General features: G+C 40.3%; 1 protein-coding gene across 1 annotated transcript in view; it reads left to right on the forward strand.

Moving 5' to 3' along the window:
* rpa1 (replication protein A1) overlaps positions 1-22298 on the forward strand; it is a 31347-nt gene extending 9049 nt beyond the window's left edge. Inside the window, exons 12-17 of the mRNA XM_071497391.1 lie at positions 996-1144; positions 11588-11717; positions 14650-14826; positions 15723-15830; positions 16105-16191; positions 21467-22298. Of these exons, the coding sequence (XP_071353492.1) occupies positions 996-1144; positions 11588-11717; positions 14650-14826; positions 15723-15830; positions 16105-16191; positions 21467-21571 (756 nt within the window). The 3' untranslated portion in view covers positions 21572-22298. The remainder of the gene's footprint in view (positions 1-995; positions 1145-11587; positions 11718-14649; positions 14827-15722; positions 15831-16104; positions 16192-21466) is intronic.
* Positions 22299-22712: the final 414 nt, after the last annotated feature.

Below are 22712 nucleotides of genomic sequence, written 5' to 3' on the forward strand. Positions count from 1 at the left end.
AGTTTTTAAAAGGTGATAGAAATGTCAATCTCTCTTTTGGTCAGGCAGGCCACCAATTCGGTTTGGACTGGAACAGGACCAGTGTGCAGGATTTAGGGGGATCTATTGGCAGAAGTGGAATATAATATTTGTCGTTTTTTCATTAGTATATAATCAGCTGTAACTGCAAATCATTGTGTTTTTGTTAGCTTAGAAGTAGCCTTTCGTCTCTACACAGGGAGTAGGTCCTCTTCCATGGAGCCCGTCATGTTTCTACAGTAGCCCATAATGAACAAATCAGACACTGGCTCGAGAGAAGGCCTTTTCCATTTTAACATTATCTGAAGGACACTGTATGTACTCCTACACCTGTGGAAACAGAGGGGTGAGGGAGGGGTATTAAGTTGGGTGCAATCTGCAACCTCACCACAAGATGCCGCTAAATCCCACACACGGGGCCTTTAATATCTGACCAATGGATCATGATCAAATTTTGTACAATTTTGTTTATAGCCTAACTTTGCCTTTGGGTATGAGGTGTTTGTGATTTTGAATGAACTGTCTCTATCTAACTATTGCATGGTTGCCGTTACATTTTTTTTTTTAATGATCCCTGAACTTTTCAATCCAGTACCATCATCGGGCTCAAGATATCAAGTTGTTCAACACTTTGATTGATGACCAAATACCTTAAAAACTAATGACATGTCCATCAGCCTTAGCTGTTGCACTGTGTTCAGTACTAATTAGCAAAAGCTAACATGCCAAATATTATACCTGCCATTTATCAGGATGTTGGCATTGCCATTATGCACATGTTAGCATTTTGCGGTGCTATGCCTAAGTACAACCTCCGAGCACCACTAGCATGGCTATAAATTCTTAATGTTCTGTCACAAACTACCAACAAATAACTTTATAAACAAAGAAGAAATGCAGAAAATCCAGAAAAATACAAGTTACAACAAAGTTTTAATCATTGTCTGTTGTTTGTCCATGTCTGTTTCTTTGTGTAGGCAGAAAAGTTTGATGGCTCTGGACAGCCCATTTTAGCCATTAAGGGGGCAAAGCTTTCAGACTTTGGAGGCCGGTCCCTTTCTGCATCCTTCAGCAGCACCCTGATGATCAACCCAGACATCCCTGAGGCATACAAGCTCAGAGGCTGGTGAGTGAGCCCGAGATTCATAGATAATGCAGTGCAGAAAATTGCTTGTGTCCTAGCAATTGTATACTCATGACAAAGTGCTTTTACAGTAGGTATAAAACATGGGTATACATTAAACGCCACAGGGCTTTTTCTTATTTATTTCACCTTCTGGAAGCCAACTTCTCACATGCAAGTATTACTGCTGGAAATGGAAGAACTCGGAGGATTTAAAGCCTGTGTTTCCATTTCCCAAGTTGTGAGAGTGCATGCTCTGATTCTCATTATCAAGATTAGCTTTCCCCCATTAGCCACAATGTGGGGTGGGGGTGCTTCAATGAAGCATTACATATAAATGGAAATCATACTTAATCTGTGGAAATGCGTTTTTTTTACTCCCCTAATCGCCTTTCTAGATGAAATGAAATCCAGACTAATTTCTGTGTGATTATGTTGATTGTAGCATTTCTTTTATTTGTGTGTGTGTGTGTGTGTGTGTGTGTGCTTGTAATTGCTACATAGTAAGGACCAAAAAAAGTATTTTACTAACAGAGTGAGGACATTTTGGGAAAGTGAGAACATTTTGGCTGGGGGGGGGGGGGGGGGGGGGTTGTGCAGTGTTTACATATGTTCTTTCATGTTTGCTTTTCCCTTCAACACACAGGATCATGTGGAAATTAGCTAAGATATCTTTGTCTTTAAAATCAGAGAGATTACCTGTTTACATGTAGTCATGTGTACTGCGACTATCGCTGACTTTATTAGACAGCCACATGCAGAGTTGTATTATAGTACACTAACACAATTAAGACATGTGACTCTGTTCCTTGAGGATTTTCTGTTGGCTTTTCTTGCAAATGAATAGAGAAACATTTAAGACTCAAGCTTTCATCTTTTCTACTGGCTCCCGTGCCAGTTCCTCGATTCTTTATTTCCTAAATTATTTCTTCTCCCCAGTGTATAACATGACCAGAAATAAGTTGGCACTGTATGGATTTAATTTCTTTGTGCCAGAAGTGGGAATAAAAGACCTTTTTTTTTGTGTGTGTCTATTTAAAAAAAAAAAAAAAAAAAGCCTTCACCTGGACAGTGTGTTGTGTTGTACTTAACATCACTCCAGCGATGTGGAACACTGATTGATCTGTCCTCCTTAGAGAGCCCACTCAAGCAGGCTGTGTCTGCCCCCTTCCCTGGCATGAAGGCAAATGTCTGTATTGAGATTCTCTGTATTTGTGAGTGTAGATCTAATTGATTCCATTCAAAGGGTTTAATTTATTTACCTCCCAGTACCAGTGCCTGCTCTGCACCGATAAATACAAGACAGTAAACAGTTCGAATTTATTTTTTGACAAGTCCAGTGCAGTCTTTTCTCCTGCCTTTGAAAAATGTGGCTGTGAGTATTTATACTTGATCAGAGAACATGATCTGCATAATCAGAGCAGTGAAATGTGACTGTACTTTGCAGGCAAGAAAGAGGCAAATCATAAAATTTGCTCAAATGTGCCTCTTTAATCAGATGTCTTGGTTTATGGTAATTTCTTGATGATAGTTTTAGCACTAGCCTCTGGCTTATCTAAATATATGTCATTTCTGAGAATGCCAACAGCTGAAATGCTGTGACATTTTTTTTTTTTTTTGTAATGGGATTATTTTATATTTCTGTAGTGACAGAAAATGTTATATTATCACGACCACTCCTGGGTCTTCTGCCCTCTGTTACCTGAACACCATTAAGTCCAGAATCAGTTTCCGCATCCCTGCTGTACCATAGGCTTTTCACACTTCCTCTGCTCTCCTCTGCTTAATGACAGAGGGTTGTTCTGCACATTCTCCAGTCACTTCTCAGTTGGGCAGCTAAGGATAATGATCCTTAAATCCTTGTGTTGGTTTATCCACTGCAGAAGAATGGTTGGCCCATGTGGGTCCTCTTTGGACAATGGGTTCCTGCAGGTTTGCAGGCATCCACTAATGACCATTTTAAAGTCACAGATGGAAGGAGACCAGACCTGACTCATTACTCTCGAGCCAAGTCAATCCAAGTGAGGACCATGGTGAAGACAAGATCATTATGCAGCGTGTCTGAGAGCCTTAACAAGGCCAGCTTCATGCTGTGAAGTGAATGGGGAGAATAGCCTCCTTAGTTATTTATCCTTATTTTAAGGCAGAATTACCAAGATGATATGTAGTGAAGAGAAGTAAGTTGTCACCGTGTGTTTTCACTGGAGGATTGTTAGCTTTAGAATACGTTGTGTGTTTTTCTTGTGTTGGTGATGAGCTTCAGGATGGTAGCAGTCCATAAAATGTGTTGCTTTAATAACTGCTCTGTCAGCCAAGATGTGAATGTTGGAAAACAGAACAAGCAAATCAATTAAAGTCTGAATGTGTCTTTTGATGATTATTTTTTTAATTTTCACAGAAGAGCTCAAACCCTTTTCCTCCCTCAGCCGAACAAAGATATGTCTTTACTGTATAGCCAAGGCTGCTGAAACAACATTGTTTTACTTATGTGGAGGCGTCTTAATTTGTGTTTTGGCGCAGACCTTTGGGACTTCTTCAAATGAATAGTCTATCCTTGGTGGGCTGTTGAGTCAGATTCATGTAGTATTAGTGGTGCTGCTCAGCACTTTCCACTGTTCTTATATGAAAAGCTGAGTAGCATCCCTTTAATGTCACACTAATTAATCTCGCAGAGGTGAAAATAGCTTTAATTTTCTCAAATAAGGATGTTGCACTAATTATCTTGATCCTTGGGTTAATCTGGGGTCTTAGTGCATTGTTAGCTTGCATATGCTCTATGCCCCTACCCCCTGTTTGAGATCACTTGTCACAGGCTGCCTACTTAATGAATCTACAGTTCTTTGTGAAAATTTTCAGTGTAAAAACTGCATTGACATTTGCACTTTCCATCTAACTGTGCAGAAGCAGTTGTCCATTAGGTGGCAACAGCACATCTAGAGAAGTTTGGGAGCCTTTCACCAATCCTGTCAGGCAGGGCAGTCAATTTCCCGTTAGCTACAATTTTGCCATGTTTATTCTCACTTCTAGATACTATCGATCGCAGACATTCACTATTAATTCATTTAGTCACACAAGTCCAAGCCAACATTTTCTCTTTCTTATCATGACTCCAGCATATCCACAAACACAGGCCACACAGCACATAGTCAGGGAAGTAATTATGTCAGCCGAGAAGCAAACAAGCTTTAACACAGTCGTCTAGTGAACATGATGCCTCACTGTTTAATTGACTGTTATTTTACCCAAATGTTTTACAGAGCTGTATTGAATTGGATTACTGAGTTATTAGCAGAACTGAATTAGCAACTGACTTACTGAATGTTTTGAACCAACTCTGAAAACAGAGGTGTTTGATAAAGTGAAGAATTCTGTCATTGGTGGATAGCAGGAGGGAGTCGTTCTCCTTAAGTCACCACTGTCAAACTAATCTTCAGCCAAAGACACTCAGTCCTGAGATGCTCTACTGCGTTGATATTTAATTCAAATTCAGAGAGGTCCAGTTAAAGAAAATCTCCACAAGCAAAGGTCCAGAACATCATACTTTTGAACTGGCGTTTTGATTCAGTGCCCTATGTACTGAAGTTGCCTCGTAGTTGTATCAACATGTGTATGTAGACAACGACCGGCTGTCAAATCAAATAAACTTGAGAGATTATGAATGATAAGTTCTCTAATATTAAATAAAGGTTAATTTTTCCAAGATGTACATTTTTGAAATAAAGTGCTTAATTTAGAAAACATGAAAGACAAGGTGTAGCTTAAGTTTCTACGGTGGCCCTGAGCTCAACGCACTGCAACTTAAGGAAACGCGATTAAATAGACAAAACAAGTAAATTGAGAAATCATCTTCATCAGTTTGACAACATGTGCTGCAAAGACACAACACAATTTTCTAAAATCAAACACTTTATTTTAAACTTTATTTGTACATTTTTCAAAAGCTTTTTGAAAAACGCAGCACTTATTTTACTTCAAATAAAATGTGAACCTACCTAAGTATCAGTTCTTGTGACATAGTCTCACCCAGTTTTATAATAAACAATCTCAAAACATCTTAACAATTGAGGAGCATTAATGCCACCTTGTCTCTCGCTTTCTTTCCCTCTTGGTGAGCCTGGAATGATATTTGGTTATAAAAATGTTCATAGTGGATAAAGCTGCTTCACAGCCAAACATGCTCAAGATGTAAAGGGCCACTTTCCTCTAAGACCATTTGGAACCACACTGGCAGGATCAGTTCCTCCAAAATGCTTTTTCAGCACCACATTTGCTTGGAGATCGACCAGTTGCATCTGGACAGGTGTATAATCCCACTTGAAGTCCCATGTGAGTTCCTTTGAGAACCTACTGACCTCTGTGAGGAGGGATGGGCTCTGAATGAACAGGATGAACTTCTTTCTAAGACTGAAGCTATCAAAAATTTGCTGAAGTTCACATTCAGCTTTTCAACAAAAGAAGACACATCTCTCTCACCCTGAACCTGTGTCTGCACTGTTGGGAAGTGTACATAGTCTCCCTGCAGGTCTTCCTTGAACACCTCAACTTTCCTGTGGAAGGAGCGGACAGCTGTCATCGGTTCACAAACTGAAATGCCCTTACCCTGTACCTTTTTAAATTTGGTTCATTCAGGTGTGAAGTGGCATCAACCAAAAAAGAGTCACATTATCCACCTTCTTCTCTTTGTCTTGGCGTTGCCTTCTGGCTCTTCAGATGTGGCAAGAAAGCTGCGAAGCCCTCCGGATGGACCAAAGGCGCTGAGCACCGTGCTTTTGCTGAGCCATCTTGCACTGTTGAGCAGCAGAAGGTCATCAGCATTTGTATCAACTTGTCTGAGGAATTCCCTGAGCATGCAAAGCTGATGAGGAGAGGATGCCCCGAGAAAGTTAATGATTCTCATCTTTGTGTTCATCACCTCAGCACACTCGTCCGACAGAGTGGCGCACAGAACTGATTGATGAATTATGCAATGGTAAGAGATAAGCGCAGGATTGTACACTTTCATTCCTCCCACTGCTCCTTTCTCTCTCTGTACCATGGCAGGGGCTCCATCTGTGGTTATTGAAACCACTTGTTTCACTCTATTCCCCTCTTCCCTACTGGTCTTAAGGGGCGTGACACCTAACAGGTCTTCACAGAACTCTCTCTTGTCCTTGTTGAAGAACCTTACATAAACTGATGTCAGAAATTTTTCAGACACGTCAGTGGACTAATTTACATGGATTGCCTCATCCAGCTTTGCTGGCACCTCCTGGGTTAATTTTTTGGTTTTCTTTGTGTCTGATGTTGCTGACGTTGGTATTTGCTTGAATTGTTTTGGGTTTTTTCCCCACAAAACTCTTTATTATTTTTAATCAATTAAGGTTTCAGCTACTGCACTCATGCACTCCTTGACAAGTCCATCAGTCAATAGTTTTTTATGTTGACTCAAAATCCAAGTAACTTTAAGGGAACATTTGTTAGCACATTGTTGAGCAGTGAATAAATGTGTTAAGATTCTGGTGTATCGATCATATTGGGCTCTTAGATCATTTATTTTCTCTGCCTGCAGGTTGGATTTGAGTGGATGTGTTTCCTCAGAAGATTTGTGCTTTGTCTTGTATTGGGGCTTCACACTGCTGCTTTTAATAATTTCCATGGTCTCAACTTATGAGACATACTGGGTTTGAACTACCCATGGGGGTCAAAATTCCAGCAGTACTTGGCAATATACAGAACAACTTTATTGTTAGATAGGCTTATTTCAGCCTTCATCAGGGTTGAACTGCCTGTGTAAAGTCTGTCGGTTGTTGATTTAAAAGCTCAGTTTTTGCAGTCCACTTTTCTCTTTTTAGAACATGCCGTGTGAAATTACTCGCCTCTGACTAGCTTATTTCTCTGTTGCTTGTCTCGTCCTTCCTGTGTGTTTATCTCACTCACCAACTCAATTCACAATGCCTATTGGAGTTCCCTGTCTGCATTAGGGCTGCCCCGCCAAAGATTTTCCAGGTCGATTATTAGTTGTTAGTTCAAGTCATTAGTCAACTATTTGTTGCATATTTATGATAAAATATATATTGTTATGGGGCATCAGGAAATGGTTTCAGCCCAGGGCTGAGAAAGTAACATTGTTAACACTGTACTTCATTACAGAGATAGGCAAAACCATATGTATTACAAATATATATATTATAAATTTAACAACTGCACACATGAAGTGAGCCAACTGTTAAGGACACCAGAGACTGGAAAGGAACAGGATGTTAGAGTGGGCGGCCACGCTAAGTGACTAATATTAGGCTACGTTCATGTTTGAAATGATAAGCCATGTTTGAGGGTGACAAATGATAGGTGAATGTTTGCCTTCACAGTTTGGCTGTCACCCTTCTTGAGTTGGCCTTTATCCTCTCAAAATGATCCCACAAATTGGATTTCCTGCTCAACATGTACTTACTGTAACAGGCTGTCATGTGTTTACTATGTGTTTTGATATTTTTATGTAGTGTGTTCCCTGCTTACAGCTGCTGTAAGATAGGAACTGACTGAGGGACCGTGCTGCCACTTCCTGTGGAGGTTGATTTATTTATTTATTTTTAAACCCCTGTGATCAACCAAAACTTGGTCGACTCAGATTCTTCTCTTTGACTAACATTTGGTCAACTATTAGGGAGAAGCCCTAGAATGTGGCTATGGGTCAGGAGGTAGAGCACATCGTCCATTAATCAGAAAGTTGGTGGTTCGATCTCTGGCTCCTTCAGTCTGCGTGGTGAAGTATCCTTGAGCAAGATACAGAACCCCAAATAGCCTCTGATGGCTGTTCCATCAGTGCATAAGTGTGTGTGGGAATGGGTGAAGGTGGCTTCCATTGTTTTGAGTGATTGTTAAGACTAGAAAAACGCTACAGAAGTGCAGTCCATTTCTTTTGATTGGCAGGGTAGCATTTTGTGAGAAGATTTACAGTGCATGCAATTGGTCTGAGAGTTTCCTGGGCTGCTAAAGCAGTACCATAAACGCTAGAGAAGCTGCCCTGCTTAGAATAGAAACTCTTGACAAAATTAAATAATTCTCAATGATATAGCAGTTATAGGTTCAGGTCTGAACAAGACGGCGTCTGCATCTGGTCCCAGACCGTGGTCTGCCTGTTCGTGACCTCGGCTCTACAGGATCTGCTCAGTGGCATACAGAGTTATCATTTCATAGCACTAAACAAAATTATGTTTTGTTTTTGACAAGAGCTTAACTGTTTAGTAACTTAATTGATTCATTAATAGAAAGAGCACTTTGTCTCTTTTCTTTGACATGCATGTTAATAAACTGAATATCTTTGGGTTTGGGTTTTTGGGTTATTGGGAGGACAAACAAGCACTTTGAATGTCGCAGGTTGGCATCTGGGAAATTATAATGAACATTTTCCACAATTTTCTGCCATTTTATAGATAAAGCAATGATTGATCATGAAAATAATCGCCCGATTAACCAGTTGCAGTTAGTTAGTTTCAGCCCAGTTTTTTTTTTTTTTTTTTTATAGATAGGTGTTCTATAGATGGTTTGTTATGCTTGTTTAAGTCAGAATATTGGAATGGAAGGTACATTTCACTTTAACAAGGTTTATAAGGATGTGAGATGTCACTGTCTCACAGATGAATAATTTCCTTTTCCAACATGACATCCTTTATTAATACAGGTATGCTCAGGTCTTGTTTTGTAAAACACCGCAAAGTAAAAGGTTGCAACAGGGAGTTCAGTTTGCATTATGACTACATGATTTAAATCCCTCTTAATCAGAAAAACACTATACCATTTTAATAACTTGTTCTGTTTTTCCATGATATAATTTCTCTGTGGAGCTCAGTATACAACAAACTCATTAAAATTCAACTATTGTAACACACTGAGAGTCCACTGATGCATACAGAATGGTTTTAGGCTGTAGTGATGACATGTAAACATTTGATTGCTTTATTCTTTTTATTGTTTATTCTACAGTATTCTCTTACACGTGGTATCCCAGTTGCACTTCATGTTATGTGTCTGCTATAAAGAGAAATAAACAGTTGGCTTTATTCTACCAAAATGAGAATAAAGGGAAACAACTTTTATTCACATTTACATTTGAACACAAGCCTCCATGGCTTTGTTTAAGTTAGTGCTAGTTCCACATTTGACCACATGTCAGTCACCACAGATGAAGTGGCTAACACCATGTCACACACAGCATGAAGTAATCGTGTTTGTGGTGCGTTTGCCACTCTCAGCTGAGGCATTAGAGCCTTAGCCTGGAGCTGAGAACACTGCTTACTGAGAATGTCCCATCAACCCTTCATACCTCCTCCTATGACATGTTTCTGCTCCTGTCCTGTCCTTGTTCATTGACACACCGACACTTGACATGTCTATGGCATGCACATGCTCGTCTGCCAGCCTCCAGTCATCTATCTCTGTGCTCCTGCAGATAGTTTGTCTCATTGAAGCCACACTGCTCTAAGCTGGGATCTGTCTGCTTTCAGTTGACTGTTGCACATTTCCTGCCAGATGTAATTTGTCCTCTTTTTGTCTCCATCATCAAGATCACTGTCTTCTGTGCCATCTCTGTTTCCAGTGCCCCTCGCTGTCTGCAATGATAAAGACAGCAGCGGTTTTAAAACGGGATGCTTTTTCACTGTGGTATATTATTGTGCGTTAAGCAGTCCTTGTTGGGTATCTGTCAGGTCAGATGTCCAGAGCACCAATATAACACTGAAAACTTATTTGCCTACAGTCTAAAGTGTGATGCATTTTTAATCATCTCAGCCCTATTGCCACTTCATTTTCTCTGTAGAACATCAGTCTTCAGAGAGGTGCTGATTTGATTTATTAGAATATCTTTTTTTTTCTCAAGCTCCTAACTGAATGCAGGCACAATTAAAACAAAGCAGTGCAGGTCCATCAGTGAGGAAACTGGTGCCACCATACAGAATTGCTCACATTTGTCAGTAGGAATGGGAAACTGGCAGCTTGTGCATTGCTCAGGCCACAGTCTGAACGGTTAATGGGGATATTTTCAATTAGTCATGCCTCCAGGAGCAAGGCACGCTCTCCCTGTATTTACAACCCGACCTCCCCATTGTGAGCCACTTTGCCTTGTGGCCAACAGATTAGTAAGCTCTATTGATCTCTGTGACCATTTTAAACTGTTATTTCCTTTCCCCACAACTGCATTTTACCTCCACCCATTTTTCTTCTCCTTCTACCCTGCCTTTGCTCTTCTTCTTCCTATTGTCTTCCCTGAATCACTGGGAACATTGAGCAGAAATGGGTTTCTGATATCACAGTAACAGTCCTGACCCTGGCCAGCTCATCTGTCCCTCTGCGGTTGATTCATTTCACAAGCCTCTCAGCCTGCCTTGCTCTCAGCTGAGCCACCCCTGCTTTGACAAACACAAATGGATGCTCTGCCTGGAACACATTTTTTTCCCTTTTTAAGTTAACTGTTAATTGGATGGCCTGCAGTCTGCTGACAGCCATGTGAAGAGCAGCGTATTGTGCCTCCTGTTTTGGTACGAATGTATTAAAATTAATAATGCTGCAGTCCAAAAGTCAGCTTCTGCATACCAACGCTACAGATCTCCCAAGTGGAAATACAGCTATCTTAAATTTATGTTTATCAAGATAATGTGGTGATGTACTGTAGAACGGGCTTACTTAAAAAGGACGCTTGACCGATTTCACACACTAAAGTCTTCAAAGGTGGAAGCACAATTGCATGGGGGGGCGGGGGGTTATAGAGGGAGCTGCACAAAATCATCAAACCTCATCAGTCCTTTGGGGCTGACGACACAAGTTTGCACATGAAAAAAAGATGTGTGTAGAAGATGTGTAAAGTGACCTTATCAGACTTCCTTGAGGCCAGCAGCTTGAGGCTATATTAGCTGCTGCGATCATGACTCACTCAGTCCAGTTGCATTGTGAGTAATGTAGGTGCCACGTTTACACAAGGGAGAAGAATACGCTGAACAAAAAAGATGATGTTTAGATTTAAAAACTGTCTTTTGTAATTTTGATTGTTATGGTTATGGAATGTTAATTGCTGGATTGCTCTTTCACCTGTATAGAGCTGAAATGACTAATTGATTAATGGATTAGTCAATTAACCGAAAATTAATTGGTTGCTATTTATATTTCAGGTAAAAGGCCACATATTCAATTGTTCCTCTTCTCAAATGTAAATATTTTCTGGTGTCAAACTAAATAACTTTGCTTTGGGCTGTTAATCAGGCAAAATAAACAATATGAATATGAGAACTAGGGCGTTGGAAAATTGTAATTTGTATTTCTTTCACTATTTTCTGACAATTTATACATGAAAAAAATGAGTCGAAGTTATCAACAGATTCATCAGTACGGAATATATTTGTTAGTTGCAGTCTTTACGGTATACTACAAGACTGGGTTCAAATCAGTAGTAACTGGTAATCACCTTATCTCACATAGGTATGACAAGGAGGGTCATTCCATGGACGGCCAGTCTCTGACGGAGTTGAAAGGTGGCAGTGGCGGAGGAAACACCAACTGGAAGGCTCTATCTGATGTTAAGACCGAGCACCTGGGACATGGAGACAAGGTAGACGCACGCTCAGCTTTTTTGCCTTGATGCACTCAAACATTAAAGATATGGTAACTCGAGACATATTGTTATTCAAGACTCTTTGAAGATATTCAAGGACAAACTGAAAGGCTGGTGTTGAATCTCAAACAACAAATATGAAAGTGCATACAGTCAAGCCGCCTTTGTTATTAAAAAGCCACAGTGCACATGGCTGGTGTATATAGTCTAACTACAGTGTAACCTTGTCACTCCTTGCTGTGGTTTGCAGAGGTGCTTTTAGTTGACAGTCAACATGATGAATCTTCATAATCATTTATTCATAAAGTCACCGCACCACCAGGTATGTGTACTTAAAATCAGATCCCACAAAGGTTCTTGATCTCCCCCCTGCTCATTAATCCCCCTGCGTTGTTGATGTCCTCTCACAGTCTTGGTGTGTGTTCTTAGTGAAAGTCACATTTATCTCTGGTATTGATTACAAAGATTACATAGGCTCTATTCTTTGCCCTCTGTAATGAAATTACCGCCCTCAGATAAGTAAAGTAATATATGTTCTTTAATTTCCCCCTTGGTGACCACAGAAGTGTATGAATTGTCTAAGGCGGATAATGTGGCCTGTGCAGAGATCTTAACTTGTGTAATTTCACATAATTTAAAATGCTCTGCACATTAGTAATCATCACAGTGTGATTGAAATATCCCATCAAGACCAGGAGCATTAATAGATGCAGGCGATTATGATAGGGCACCAGAGGCAAGGGAACAACAGTTTTGCACAGGCTGTAAAAGACAAGACTGAGACACTGGGATTTATTACCAGTTTTGAAAAGGATTGAGGGCATATTCTTTAATTAGAAAACAACGGGAAATGCAAAAATACACGGGTTAAATGAGCAGCAGTTATCTGTAAGCCCCAATTAAGGTGCAAATATGTTTTGGTGAATGAGTACATTCAGGTTTTTTATTCAGTGATGTAACTGTGCATACATGTCAGCTGCTTCAGGCTTTGAGCGACCCCGTCCTAGTTCTGGTGCCCTCATAATTCTCTCTTCTATGACCAGAACTGCAGGACTCCCTGTCGCAGATAACAAATGCCTTATTGCTCCTCCTTCTGCCTCTTTGAATGTAGCTACTTCAGCTGTTCTGTCATCTGGAGGCCTTCAATGGAGCTTAAGCAGTCACATCAATTTTTTTTTCCCCTCTTAAATTCCACACCCCAAACCCTGACTGTAGCCATTAGCCCCCTGTCAGGTGAGAGGCTCCTCCAGGCACCAGCTCCCTGCTGTTCAGGAGGAGAGGTTTGACCCTGGGCTGTGGAGGTTCTTGCTCCTCCTCAGCAAGGCATGTGATGAAGCCTGGCACTGACAAAGGGGCTGAGCTGAGGCTGCCCTCAACCCCTCTGAGACATCCCTTACACTGGGATCTGGGGATCAGGCCTCTCAAGAACCCCCACCCCCCAACCACCACCACCACCCAAGCAAAGTCTGTTGCAATTAATTGTCCCTGTCGCAGAGTCTTTGTGTCACATTCTCAGGTTTCTACATTGCACCCGTGCCCTCTGTGACAGTAAGTAGTCACCCTCCTCTTGTTGGCTTGACACTGCATTTGTAAAAGTTTATGACAGAGGTGAGAAACCAGCTCCTCTGGCCTTTGCCCACTGTGGCAGAGCTGGTCAGTCACACGCTAATTGAAGAGCTATTTGCTTGATTAATTGAACGTCTTTTGGAAAAGAAGGGAAGGGTGATGTCTGGGCTGTGTTTTGTAGATCAAAATGGTGATTAAAAAAAGAGTAGCCTGTGGCTCTGTGTGTCTGAATGGGACAATTTTCTGTTGTTTTGTTTGCTGACATTTACCAACTCTTGAGGGTTTTTTTTTTATTTGTCTATTGTGACATAGAGAATCAATGTCCTGTTTTTGAAGTTAATTGGGATTTAATGCCTTTCCACACTAACTTAATGGTCAGCACTTGGAGAAGACGGAGAGAAAAGGAATTGATTATCATAGTATATGTGTGTCTCTTGACTGTGTACAAGTTTTTAAAAAGCTGTTCTTGACAGTGGAAATTAATCAGGATGGATTACTGAAAGATTTTAAAGATGCATTTTAGTTTTTCACAACAGGCAGGTTTTCTTTGTTCAGTCTTTGGAGAGACTGTGATCACAGATACTTGTTGCCTTCAGCACTTCTTCAGTTAACATAATGCCATTAAATGATGGTTGATGTACTTGGACATTAATGCTCCAAGATGGCAGGCCTGCTGCTCTGCTCCCTGACCCTGAACAGGCACCTTTAGTCTTTATCAAAGTGTGCAGGGGCCGAGTTTCCTCTCTGCTGTTACGATGCTGAGGTTAGTAAGACGTGAGGTCTGTGCCCAAAACAATCAGCTGTCAGGGTGTGACAGCTGTCTGCTGTGTGCATTAGTGGCTGCCCTGCATGAGGACACCCTTCCAGAAGAAGAGAGGTGATGTGACTCATCCGCCAACACGTTGAAACTTTTCATCTCTTTATTTTAGAACAACCAGAGTTTCTTTTTACATTCATCTATTTCTGTCTGATGTGAAATTCATGTCACCTAGGTGTTTTTCCATGCCAAGTAGGAATGTTTTCTGAAGGCTGTTATGTGCAGACAGAAGTGTTCCTCTTCCTCACCAAAACAGCAGCTACCTCACCAGTTTGCATTCGTGTCAGAGCCGTTTCTGGTTGGGAATGTAACCTGTGCATCTGCTGCACAGATGTTGCTTCATGACTGTTCGCATACTACACTACATGCTTCTGAAAATGTCCTCTTAATGTTAATTTCACGCTGTTTTATTCTTACCAGTCAAAATATTTAACATACAAAACACGAAGGTTGTGAGAGCATCCAGTAAGAAGTACATTTCAGTAACTTTATTTGGCATTGAACTTTTGTTTATGTGGATTTTTGTGTGTTTGTGTTCCTTTTCAGGCAGACTACTACACCTGCATAGCTACCATAGTGTACCTGCGCAAGGAAAACTGCCTTTACCAGGCCTGCCCGAGCCAAGACTGCAACAAGAAAGTGGTAGACCAACAGAATGGCATGTTTCGCTGTGAAAAGTGTGACAAAGAGTTCCCCAACTTCAAGTATCGCCTCATCCTGTCTGTAAGTGACTCAGCAATGGGTTCTCAAAAACTTCAGCTGTGCCACACATGCACACACAGCTTATATGCGAATGCACACATCTTAAATCCCTATTCCTCTCGCGTAGTCCTGAACAGATGCTTCTGCTGAGGCAGGCGTCATCCTTCTTGTCCTTTTCATTGCCTGGTCTTTCTCTGACTTATTGTTTTTATTCATCTGTCTGTCTCCTGGGACTCAAGCCACTCTTTCGTTGTATGGCCAAGCCCCTTGTGGGTCAGCATTGCCCCAGTCTAGTCTTTGAAGTTAAATTAGAGACATTTAAAAACCAATTCTGCTGTTTCTGTGACACAGTGTAATGAGTACTTAATTTTAGATTGTCTTTACACTTGCTTTGGAGCTGTGTCAGGTTTATTGCTGCAGCTTTCCATACTACGCTGTTACTCATTTTACAGACAGTGCAGCGATGAACACAGGCTTACAGCTCATTTGCAAACCATTAATTTATAAAGTAACAACCTTAAATAGAAAAACTCTCTATGTCAGCATCAGAGCAATTGCAGCTAGGCATCTGAAATAAGTAGCTTTTGTTGTGTACCACTCACCAGTCAACATATTGTTATTGTTCACAAGCTGTAGCATAAGCTGTGAATTTGCTTTCACTGTATGTATCACAAGTGCACTGTGACTCTGCGTGTTTTGCTGGGCTTGCCAGCATGATATAGGCTAATTAGAGGATGTAATGACTTCTTAAGAGCAGATATGTGTTTAGTTAACAACATATAGTTAACAACTGCTCTATCAAGCAAACCACAGCTCAAGACACACTTACAGAAACTTTAACATTAATTTCTACTTGCATATGCATTAAACTTTTCCTCTTATTTACTCTTGCCTTCTGTATCTGTTTGACTCATCAGGCCAACATTGCAGATTATGGAGACAACCAGTGGGTGACTTGTTTCCAGGAGAGTGCTGAGGCCATCCTGGGCCAGAATGCAGCTTACCTGGGGCAGCTCAAGGACTCGGTGAGGCTCCCCTCCCTGAATGTAATACTGGCCTCGGGAAATGGCCAGAGCAAGAGCTAAACCTCAGGCTTTGTTAGTGCCAAATATGAACACACACACACAATCTTGCATAGACAAGTTTGTGTTAAAGACCTTCCAGGCATAATTACTTGGAAAATCACAGATGTGTCTGAGTGTTCAGTTATCAGACACTTAGTTTATTTTGCACTTGAGACTGTGATGAAAGTAACATTCGATTAAGGGTGTGTACGATCATATTTTCTCTCAATTTCAGAATGAAACTGCCTTTGACGAGATCTTCCAACAAGCCAACTTCAACACGTTTGTCTTCCGCAACAGAGTGAAGCTAGAAACGTATAATGTAAGTAAACTAGGAATTAGTCTAAAATGAAATGCCCACGGGTTTGTTGTCACTGCAGCATACGCAGTAGGAAATATGCTTGTGCGAAAGACTGGGAGGAGGAAAAAAATAGATCCCCTAAACCACCACCATTCCTTTGTAAGCTGAAAATGCATAGCACATGGACATGGTATTTTTGTTTCAGATGTTTTTCCTCTGATAGTTTTCCCATTTATTAACAAAACTACCTAGCTTTCATTTCGACTGACAGAACCAAACTCTGAGTGTTTGCCCTAGAAAGCTGCTCATTTTCAGTGGCTTTGTGAAGGGTGCACACACAGATTAGTCGCGGTCACTATTTCCTGTAGGCCACACAGATAGAGGTTTGTTTTGAGGGAAGCACATAAAAGAATTGATTGGGCTGGGACTCTGAGCAGGAAGTCTGGAACTGAGCCAGAGGCTGCATCCGCCTTCAACACACAGAAGAGGCCACTGTGTCTGTCACATTCAGCTCAGCATCCTAACTGCCAATGGCACTGCTACGAGCAGGTACTGGCTGCTGCCTCCAAACCCCATATTCCTTCAACAGAGACACCTGCAACCCCTCTTTCAGTGTATTTTCTCCTTTTCAATGCAACAAGCCGGCCATTGTGGCATGCTCTCACATGTTGCCATGTGTACAATACTGTATAGGCTTGATGAGGCACAAAGCAGGTCCTTAACTGTTAATGGCACCTATCCATCCTGTTGTCTCACTGTGAAGTGTTGACAAGAACCCTTTAACCATGTTTATCAGAGCAGATGAGAGAATTATATCTCAACTGAATCAAGACCCTGCCACAGTCACATGATATAGTATGATGTAATTATCACCTGTAATGCACTGTCAGTGCATTTAAAGGTCACCCAGGCCGGGCCTGATATTATGGAAAGTAGACATCAGGTTTTAAACTATATGCATACACTTACAATGTTAAAGCTGACACAATTAATCAATTAATAGTTTGAAAGAAATCAATCAGCAACAATTTTTGATAAGTAATGAGCTGCAAAAAAAATCTGTTATAAAATCTTCCAGTTTTGGACTGTTGGTCAAACAAAACCAGCAATGTGGAGGTGTTAAAAAAAAAATCTGATTCTTAGATTAATCAATAGAGAGAATCAGTATATTGCATACAACTACAGCAAAAGAAATCGATTACTATCAATATTATACTGTATACTGTTATATAGCAGATAATGACTCTGCAATATCAAGAATGCTCAACATTCATTGGACATTGGTATTCATCAAATTAAAGTGTTGTGATGCCTTTGTTGCTCCACATCACACTGAACCGAAGCTCAAACTGACATGCACGTCTTATTAAGCAAAACTGTTGATGGAGGCTACCAGTGTCCCATTAAGGATAAAGTCAAAACATTCAAGTGTGTCCAGCCATAATTAATCTCAATCTGGCACCAGAATTCTTAAATAAATGAGCATGAAGTCTTTTTAAGGATAAATATGGGGCGGCATTGAGAGCCACACTAAATATGTCACTTAATGTCACTTAATGTGCTTTATTTGAAATTGAATCCATGATTAATTACAGTTTATTTATCAAAACAAATGTGATGTGCACTTGGTTCATGTGGGGGCGATGCATAATGTAATTTATTGTCACACAAATCAAAATCAAAGTTGCATATAGGCATTTAAAATATTGATATTTTGATTGTGTGTAGGCAATTGTGTTTGCACTCTCAAAATGTCAGCCGATGAATGACTTTATTACTTTACCTGTGTTGCTCCTGTCAAAACAAAATATTTTAAATATTACCACTCAGTACTTGACTGTTTGACTGTCTTAAATCTTTAACTTTCCTGGGATCAGGAATGGTTGCTTGTGGCTATAATATTCAAACTGCTGTGCTGCTATTAAGGTCTCACTGTCCCTGTAGGCTGTATCCAGACATTGTAAGTGATTTAAGTGCCTTGAAAGGGTGACACTGATGGAAAAAGCGGATATTAATACTGCTCTCTTTTCAAGGCTTTTCATTGCAGAGTTGCCTCAAACTCCACCACCTTTCTGTTTCCATTGCAAATGGCTGTGCGGCTAATATTTCTAGTACTGCCCTCATAAATCCTGTCTGTCTGACAAGATGTGACCATCACTAATTATATGATGTCTGTCACACTATTCATAGGTAACAATGTGTGCAAGGTGTGGATGTGAATGTTGAGAATAGTGAAGTGGTTCCAAACACCCCTGCCTGCAGCACTCCTGGCTTTCATTCCACTAAAGATCTGTTGCTCTCAACCACTTTCCAAGGCTGGCAAATAACCACTAGTGTAACACTGTGTGCAAGGATCAAATATGCAGGTAACATGTAAGACCAGGGACTTAAAGAGAAAATTTGACTGATTTGTCAGGTACTCATTAGATGCTAGCGCCTGAGTGAATTTTCAGTCAACTGAGTCAACTCATCTGTGCTGCTCTCTCTTTAAGGCTGTACAGGAGTAAGATGTCTTGATTTGCACTCTTCTTTGCTGCAAGTGTTCCTGGCAAGTTTTAAGTTGTTAGAAAAAGGTCACAGTGGAGCAAATTTATGTGTGTTGTTCCTCCTGTGCTCGTGTGTATATATACTCGCTGTGATATAGCTGTAGGGGGCCCAGCACAGGTTGTCCAAGTGTTGCTCAACACCCAACTTGGCTGTGTGATGTTGGCTGCTTAGATATTCACACACACACACTCTTTCTCTAAACTCACCCACTCATCAACTGCAGTTGACATTACTGTGTGCGTATAGGGATGGTAGAAGGATACAAGAAAATCTTTGTAATAATCGTTAACTCATAATACACAGTTTCTTGTTGAAGGTAAGGTAGAGGTGTTAAATTTTTTGTGGACTGAGAGTCCATTACTGTTGTTCCTACATTTGATGTTGAAGGACGAAAACCCCGCTTTTATTGTATTAAAGATTAAAACCAACTTAGTTTACAGAAATCTGCTCAGAAAATTATAAATTATTATTATTGTAAATTATAATTTACAATTTGGGAGATTGAAGTAACATTTGTCATATTTAATTCATTTGGTTTATGCACATATTTAACTTAAAGGCTTGCACAACATTGATCAGAAAGGAGAATAGATTTATTTTTAGGAGAGCACTGTGTACACTTGTTGGACTTATTCTTAGACTTGATTAAACTAAAAAAATATCATTGTTTTGAATGACATAATGTAACCTTACCGCAGTCCGTAAAATCTAGCTGGCCAGGCATAGGGATGTAGGTTTTAACCAAGGCATCGGCCTTAAAGTTAATAAATTATTTTTTAAATTAGTCACCAGTTTCAGAGCAAAGCATCTATTTTTCTGAGTTAAACCCCCAGCCACCTTTTAGAAACACAGACGGTCATTTAACAGCACTTAAAGGGGCCCTGTGGTATTTTCTGTTAACATTCAGCGTTACTCACAAAATTACACTGTGCACATCTTAGAGCCTTGAAAAGCATGTTGAATGCATTTTAATTTCTTTAAACATTTTGAAAGCTGATTGCTTTAAAATATCCTGAATCATATAATGTATCGATGTTTGCTAACTTGCCATCCCCTTCTTGCCTCTGCTGCATTGCTTTGTTACAAGGCCACTAACTTCTTAACTAAGGATCAGTGTAATAGCAGGGAACTCGTGAAAGGAATGTGTATTGCATCGTTCATATACATACTCAAGTGACTACGTGACGCAAACATTCCTTTATGGTACTGTTACTGGTTACCGCCACAGGCTACCTTTAACTACCTTTAAGATATTTCCATTTCCATTTCCATTTCACAAAGACATTTGTTCCAGACAATGTATCGTACAGTTTGAAAGGCAGGTTATTTATCTATATTGATGTAAGAATTGATTCTTGTTTATTCTGTCAAACTATGATGCTATAATTCTCCATTATTTCACATTTTTGTATTTAACAAGTCCATATTTCTCTTGAATCATACAAGACAAACAGGTGGCTATAGATCTGGTTATTCTTAAAGAATGTGGGCAATAGCAATATGATTTACATTTCACCCACTTCAGCAGCGAAGGATTAATGGAGACAAAATGAGTAACCTCTGTTTAAATGCAGAGAATAATGGCCCTGGTAGAAATGACCTTCCCCTGTCTAGACAGCTGTAGAGATGGTTATGGGCTTTAAAAGCTGCGTCTTTTAATTTGAATGCCAACACAATTCAGATATCCAGTCAAAACATCTCTCATGAACCCATTTTGTCATAGGAGAAGGGAAGATGTCTTTATCTGCCACCACCTGATAAGTAATATATGGCATAGGATTTTATTTGTTGATATACTGGGTTAAAAGGTCTCATGCATTTTAATTTTTTTCACATTTTGTAGCTTGCAGAATACCTTTTTAGCATAGGACTACCATGAAAGAAAATCAGAATCGGCAGGGCAGATTTGTGAAAAAAACAGAAATTGCAATTGGGGCACCTCTACATAAGAGTGAATTTTGGGAACAGCAATCAAGGGAACTTGTTTACTCCTCTCCAAGTTTGATCTCATCAAATAAAAGTAGGTCAACATTTACGTGCAAGCTTGCAGTGCACTTCTCTCTTGTCCGGTTGTCTTGCAAACCGAGTGGGGCAGTGTGTCTCTTGGCCTGTCTGCGTCCTGCTCACCAGCCACTTACAGAGCTGTGACTTTGTGCCCAAAGAGTGAGTCAAATACAACTGTTTATTATGTTTGATAAACACCAATGGGTAAACTGCAGTAGCTGCGTTGCACTTGCACATGCGTGCATATGTGCGTGCACAAATTGAAACGTGCGTTTTTGTGGTGACCAGTCTGGACAATATATGGATGTGATGGATCCTCACAGGCTCACATCATTTTAAAGCATGACAGTGACTATCCAGTCTGTTAGTCAAAGTTTAGTCACAACTCTGGACTTAAGCAAGATGGAAAGCAATGGATTGACACTGACTTATTAAATGTTGAGTTTAAAATGACGAATGAATTGATTGGCTGGGCGTACTGGGCAATACGTCTCTCAGTAAATAACCAAGTATCAAGCCAAGACATAGTACTTTGAAAATGGTTTACATGAGTCAGGTAGAATGCCCCCCCACCCACCCCAATGACATCTTTGTCACCTTTTTCAGCATTGATGAGTTTGCAACCTTGTTTTTACGTGCAGCGTATGCTTGTGGAAAGTGTGTATTGTCCTGTGACCCTCAGTTTTACTGTGAAATAAGTGAATGTATATCATACCAATGGCTTTGTTGTTGTTTTCTCGGGCAGGATGAATCCAGGATCAAGGCGACAGTGATGGATGTGAAGCCTGTCGACCATAAGGACTACAGCAAGAGGTTGATCATGAATATAAGGAAACTGGCAGCCCAGTAAGAACCTGCGATTTATGCCAAGTGTCCTGGTTTTGCTTCCTTTTTCAAGTTTTTCTTTGTTTCTGAACTGTACAGCCAACAAAAAGCTCTAAATGTACTACAGATGTTTGCTTAAGAATCATTTGTGTTTAGTTTTTTTGTCATTAATTTACCTCCCTGTGAATGAGTAATCCACTGATGTGCTAATGGAGTACTAATGGAGTGAACGTTCACCTTTCTTTTGTGATATAATGATTGGTGGCCTGATTCTGGAACCTGTCTTTTGAGGTGAACATAATGGACAAGGACTTTTTCTTTCTTTCTGTTATTTGGGAAAGCAGAGCAGAGTGGGTCAATAAGCCACAAAAGAAATTATCACTGTCTGTATTAAATCAGCCACTTGTTCCTGTATGTACTGTGGTCATGTGGGAGTGGTGGCTGCACTCAGCAGAAGACCAGCACAGTATCTAGCCCGCTTTTCACCCTCTGACGTGCACTTAAAATGGCTCAGCTGGACCTGCACATCCCTGATAAGACATTTTAGTCTCCCACTCTTTTTTTGCTCTGTCTTTCACATACTTGCAAACATAAGCACATATACGCATGCACAGTGCAAACCTAAGGGGAAATGTACTGCATTCTATTTAACTAAGTACAAGGTGTATTTTCAATGCCTGTAACTGTTTTGTGAATTCTGTAGTCCAGTTTTTTTCATGGTTAATTGTGAGAATAAAGGTGTTTGTAACCAAGTTATTGTCTGTTTAACAGTGGATACTTGGCTCTCTGTCATAAGTACATAACAGTCTGTTTAGCTTGCAGCACCCAATCCTTACCTGTGCCTATTAAAAGCAAACAAAAACATGTCAGCCTTTTTTTTTTTTTTTTTTTTTACACTATGTTTAGGGGATTTAGTCAAGGGCTGGTATGCAATAGCCTTTATCTCCTCAGGTTTTGCTCAGATGTGCAACAGATTCCCCTGCAAACTTGACTTTCATGTTGTATTAAAGCAGAACATCAATGAGGCTGCACCTCCCCATTTTACTTATGATAACATCTCTTTTCTGCTGAGCGCTGCATTAGTTGCCTTCAGTGTGCTGAGATGGATTAGACCTGTCTTTAATGTTAAATAAAGCTTTATTTATTTTTAGTTTGCCAGCCGTGCT

The sequence above is a fragment of the Trachinotus anak genome, unplaced genomic scaffold (genome assembly GCF_046630095.1).
Source record: "Trachinotus anak isolate AG129_WGS33_773 ecotype Australia unplaced genomic scaffold, CSIRO_AGI_Tana_v1 ptg000014l, whole genome shotgun sequence".
Lineage (NCBI taxonomy): Eukaryota > Metazoa > Chordata > Actinopteri > Carangiformes > Carangidae > Trachinotus > Trachinotus anak.